At 33.6% G+C, this 6,000-nt stretch overlaps 1 protein-coding gene across 4 annotated transcripts in view; it reads left to right on the top strand.

Annotated features, from left to right (window-relative positions):
• The first annotated feature begins 359 nt into the window (after positions 1 to 359).
• The window catches only part of LOC128552063 (uncharacterized), a 30,965-nt gene continuing 25,324 nt past the window's right edge, over positions 360 to 6,000 (top strand). For 2 of the 4 annotated variants that reach the window (XM_053533059.1, XM_053533062.1), the window contains exon 1: positions 363 to 652. In XM_053533059.1, coding sequence (XP_053389034.1) covers positions 595 to 652 — 58 coding nt within the window. In that variant the 5' untranslated portion in view covers positions 363 to 594. Of the gene's footprint in view, positions 653 to 6,000 lie in introns of all 4 variants that reach the window. The other 2 variants (XM_053533060.1, XM_053533061.1) reach the window with 2 other exon arrangements.

Below are 6,000 nucleotides of genomic sequence, written 5' to 3'. Positions count from 1 at the left end.
ACCCATAAACGGGACTCTTGTCCCAGCAATTTTTAGTTGAAGAAGCGAGGGAGTGTGTGTGGGTGGGGGGGGGGGGGGGAAGGGGACTCACGACACCTAATTTCGTAGTCAGACAGTGGCAGACAGTGGTACCAGTATAAATATCTTGTTACTTTTTATGTAGTCAGTCGTGCATATAAATATTCATATCTGTTTGGCATGCAATACCTTATAAAATCAATGAAATTAACGCGGGCAATTTTAGAACGCATTTAGTCGGAACGAATAAATGAATTATATACAGCATAATGTTTCAACAATATATTTCCTTTCAACAAGATATTTCCTTTTTATGGCTACTGATATGAGGTGTCATCTGTTAAGTAATCTGCATAAATTGATATCAGACTTGTTTTAAAACTGACAAATATAGATTCAGTTTTTGTTATGATATACTTGTAGCTGGTGAATAAAACACATTCGCTGTATACAGGGAAAATTTCTTTTCGAGCGAACTACCACATTGTATAAAATGTTGAAACAGGAAGCTTTTTCGTTTTTCTAAAACGCATATACTTTTGTAAGGACGAACGACAAACAATAATATTGATCAAAATGATTGGGACGTTTATTTGTTTAAAATGTATTTTGATATATTTCCATTTAACAGCAGGTAAGCAAAACAATTACTGGTTTTATTAGCAATTGACTGTTGTATATTGTTATAACACGTATAAGAACGGTTAATGTAGTAGCTAAATACAATACTTTTCAATGCAAAAAGAAAATCTTTGTCTGTATATAGAGGTAAATTGATATGAATCATAACTGTTAATATATTGTGTAGTTGTCATTTGTGTTTAGCATTCTGATAAGATAACAGATTGTTTACAGCACGTACCTTCTTTATTAAATGATTTTGATGTGGGGATCAGCATGCGTATTTCGTATTTTAAAATTCTATAGATCTACTATTTCAACCTAGATTTAATAGAAGAACCTATTGGTTTTTACAATGATATGCGCTTGTCTGTGAAGTGGTGAATAATTAATAGAAGTTTATTACTATCAGATATTTCTTATCTGTTTGCGCAGTTGTTTTCTTATCGAATAAAATGTGATAAAGTCATCCAATATACCTAAATTAGTTTATCAACATACCGATCTAATATACATAAGCCTTAAATTTCTCTGTTTTTCTTATTACATTTTAACAAAATTCAGGTAATAATTACATTAAATACATTATACAGGCAAAACATTGTCGGTGACCATTTGGATATAATTTTAATGAACAACTCAGTTAATACGTGTTTAATTAATTTCAATGACAAGGATCATTTACTCTCCAATAAGATGCTGTATATGTGAAAACACGCTTCGATTTATAAAAACACATACGGCCTACAGTCAAACACGCTGTGATTCTTATAAACATATACGGTCCGCAGTGAAACAAGCTTTGTTTCAAATAAACATAAACTGTCTGCAATGCAACACGCTATGTTTCGTATAGGCATATACGGTGAGCAGGGAAACGCTAGGTTTCATATAAACATATAAGGCACACAGTGAAACACGATATGTTTCATATATACATATTCGGTCTGCAGTAACACACGCTATGTTTGATATATAGAGAATATTACATGCGTGTCTTTTCGTATTGAACTTATTTAACGAGCTGCCGAGCATTTTATCAATTTTATTCAACGAGTTTAATAAATTCAGTGTGAAAAGTCACAAATGTAATTTTCTTTTTATCACATGTTAGCCACTTCATGCACCTTTTTCAAACTCAGCTGCTCTCTAAAATAAGTCGCGATAAATACGGACAGTTCAGAAGGCTAAAAAAGTTAAGTTTTTGAAGAAAGGGAGTGTCGGGAGTGATAATAAAACGGAGAAAAGCAAAATAGAAGAATCGTCGATTATGCATATTTTGGTAATGTATTTGACAATGGTTGCAAAATATGCGGAAAAAGACTTTACTGAAGCCCGCCCAAGCTCAGTAGGTAAGAGCGTTGGTCTACGGATCTCGGGGTCGCTAGTTCGATCCTCGGACTTTACTGGAAAAACCCTATTTTCCGAAACTAAATATGGTCTATATAGTGTACTACATTTTAAAATGTAAAATCTAAAATGCTATGGCATTTTACGGAACCCCTATTTAATAAACGTTGCAGCTGCATTAGGTAAGCATGGGATAATTAAAATACAAACATTTCCGCACAGTTCTATCCGAATGTGAATTTCGTTTAAATTGTATTAATGATACAATTAAAGGCAGATTTATAGAATTTAAGTAAGTACTACAGTAATAAGACTGTTAAAAAAGTTGATTAATTTTCTGAATCAAGTTTTTACGCTCGTTTCAACAGTATGGCGGGTAGTTTCCTTAAACATTGTTCCTGGGAACGACCAGTACTAAACCCCTAACCTCCGACACAAACTACCAAGTGTTCTCACATAAAGAGCCATGTTCGGTAGCGGGGCTCGAACTTACAGTCCTCCATCAGTGAGATATCTCAGTGAATCAGACCACGTAGGCAGTCCTAAAAGTTGACAGTTTATATATATACGCTATTTTTCTTTTGCAAGCAGTACAATGGAATTTTAAAATTCGAATGTTACGTATGAATTTTAAGATTCCGCCGTGTACTGTTTGCAAAGATTACACGTCAATACATTTACATAAATGGTTACCGTTCTACCTGTTTTAACATATGTTATTTGAGCCGCGCCATGGAAAAACCAACATAGTGGCTTTGCGACTAGCTTTGATCCAGACCAGCTTGCGCAGTCTTGCCAGGATCTATGTTTTTCGCTTTTAAAGCCTATTGCAATTTAAGAAACCGTTAGCGAACAGCATTGATCCTGACCAGACTGCAAAGCCACTGTATGTTGATTTTCACAAGGCGCGGCTCATTTCATTAAATATTTCTGTTATTTGTTATTTGTTGCACAGGACGGGGAAAAAAGCCTGAACAGAAACGACTAAATTATGAATTTTAAACATGCCATCACGGACAGGTGCCCCTTCCGTTTACATGACGACATAACGATATAGAATGATGAATGTTCGTCCAGATGCCGTTTGTTTCACGGCTTGTTTCACAATATTGTCTTTCCTAAAATTCAATAAAAAATATATTAAAGTTTGCAATGTTGGTCCAAATAGAAACTAGCAGTATACACTAAAGAACGATCACTCAAAAAGATGCTAAATCCGTTCCCGATCCTGGATTATGTACTGAGCTTTTATTTTACACGTATTTTAGAAAGAATAAGTTTGAATAGAATGGCTGTATAATAAGTCTTAATAAATTAAGAATGCTTATATTTTTAATCAAAAAACAGCCAATGAGCGGCAGTAAGCTTGTCTACCTGCCTGACATAACTGAAATACTGAAAGGGCCGTAAAACAGGATTCTATCAATCAAAACAAACAATAATATGAATTCATTTGGAATTTCCATATAAGCCGACAATCTCGCATGTTAGGCGCCCTTTTCCGAGGTCACCGTACCGCGCTACTGATAATTTCCTGACAAGTCAACACGATGCTGGTACAAATCTATACTTTAGGTTGTGTTTCTGTAATAAGAATGTATATAACAGCCGTACTTAATCAGTATCGTTTGTCTCCTTTGGCTATATTTTTGCATGAAAACAAAAATGGGATAATCTCGTAATATTAGTACTAAAGAAATATTATCAATAAATCTATCTATAAATATAAATTTGCCATCAAAATATTATGTTTGTTTCAAAACAACTTATTACATAAAATAAATACACATACAAAAATAATATATATGCAAATTTAACACACCCGTGTGAGTGATAATTATCTATGACTGCTATATAAGTATAATAATTTTCTAAAAGTTAGAGTGAAAAAGAGTAATATTTTTATTGGGTTTTCTGTCAATTATTTATGTTAATTTCGTTTTGAAAATTATATTATTATTGACCCTTGAGCCATTGGATATGCTATGGTATTCGCTGGAAGAGGTCAATATTGTCCTCCTCCGTTGAATATCACATCATATCCGATGGCTTAACAGTCAATAACTGTTTTATTATATGGGTTCAAGTTTATAAATAAGTAACAAATATTGTTGCAACATATGTAATGTTTGAAAGTAACAATAACTGTGTGAAAACTTATCAAAGTTTACACGAAAACAATTAAATATGGTCAACTTCACAGATGCCAAAAAATTGGAGCAATTCTGTAAAAGCTATGGAGCCCGATATTCGTGCTCAATTGCATAAAGAGGCAAGCAATTCTGGACTGATGTACAAACATATTATAGAGGACGATGACTCTGCAGCAACGAAATAAACAAGGGAGAAAGTTAATTCTGACATTGTAAAATTTTCAGATCCAGCACATACAAAACGGATCGTAGGAAATAAACTTGAAAAGATTAGTCGAGCCTGTCCATCATTAACCGAAAAAGTGAAATCATCATTCATTAAAAAATTCACATACGCTGTCAATCAAAACAAACAAAAAGGAGAAGCTGAATTAATACAGGCGCTAGAAAGCATAGTTCCACATACGTATGGAGAGCACCATCTTTGCAGCCACTGGTGTAAAAATAAGGCTAATAATGTAAATATTCACGTGTTTACGTCATGTCTTAAGCGACGTTGTTTATTGCGTCACAATGCTCTAATTCAAACGGTTGTACTAGAAAAACGCTTCGGTGAACTTTTTCTATTTTGGCACAGCCATTAACATTATAATGAATTTTTACATACAAAAATTTGGCAAAACTTCCACGGGCCAATTATTTGCAAAATGGATCAGAAGCGATTTTTTTCCTGAATTTTCTTAAACAACCAAAAGTCTGTTTTCGCAAGGAATTTATTTTTGTACATTTTTTTTATGTCTTTGGTATGATGCGGCCGGGGATCGAACCGACGACCTCCCGCACTCGAAGCGGACGCTCTACCACTAGGCGTCCGAGGTGGTTTTGTCATATAAATATAAACGGTCTGCACTGAAACATGCTGTATTTCATTTAAACACAATCATATGGTCTGCATTGAAACACGCAATGTTACATAAAATCATGTACAGCCTGCAGTTTAACACACCAAGATTCATATAGACATATACGGTCTGTAGTGAAACTCTTTGTTATAAATCTATACGATACATAGTGAAACGCTATGTTTCATATAAACATATAAGGTCAGCAGTGAAACGCTCTACGTTTAATGTAAACATATACGGTCTGCAGTGAAACGCGCTACATGATCCTTATAAACATATACGGTCTTTACTGAAACACTTTTTTCATATAGGTATATACGGCTATGTTTCAGTATGCAGTGAAACTCTCTATGTTTAATATAAACATAAACGGTCTGCAATGAAACACTTTGTTTTATATTAGCATATACGGTGCGTAGTGAAACGCTATGTTTCGTATAAACATATTTGATGTTCAGAGAAACGCACTTAGATTCGTATAAATATACATGTATACGATCTGCACTCTCTGGTCAACATTTTTCCCATGTGATCAGCTTGTAATATAGTAATTACATGACTTAAAAACGTCATATTGAATCGGCAGCTTTGTAAACAATATGACAATGTATTTAGATACAAATGAGCCATGGATATTATGTACATATACGAAGGATTTTGTCATATCGTATTTGTCGATTTTGGAAGGATTGTGGTTATAGCGTAAAAATTGTGTTTCTACATAAAAAGTAATAATGAAAATGTTAACATTTATCATGTATTAATCCGAGGTTTTTATTCTTTCCTGCCTTTTGGTTTTAATTTATTTTCTGTTTGATTTCAGCGTAATAATCTAAAATTATGATTGGGGTATGAGGAAACAAATTTTGTTTAAATAAATAAAACATTCTCCGTTCCCAGAATTAGACAACACATATGTCGTGTTATATAGGAATGATACAAACTCGCAGTATTACAGTAGCTAAAATATGTTTAATATTAATATATGCAATTAACAATTCGTGGCGATGGTG

Source organism: Mercenaria mercenaria, unplaced genomic scaffold, assembly GCF_021730395.1.
Source record: "Mercenaria mercenaria strain notata unplaced genomic scaffold, MADL_Memer_1 contig_1994, whole genome shotgun sequence".
Classification (NCBI taxonomy): Eukaryota; Metazoa; Mollusca; class Bivalvia; order Venerida; family Veneridae; genus Mercenaria; species Mercenaria mercenaria.
The sequence above is the reverse complement of the archived record's forward strand: the minus strand, read 5'-3'. Positions and strand labels throughout refer to the sequence as shown.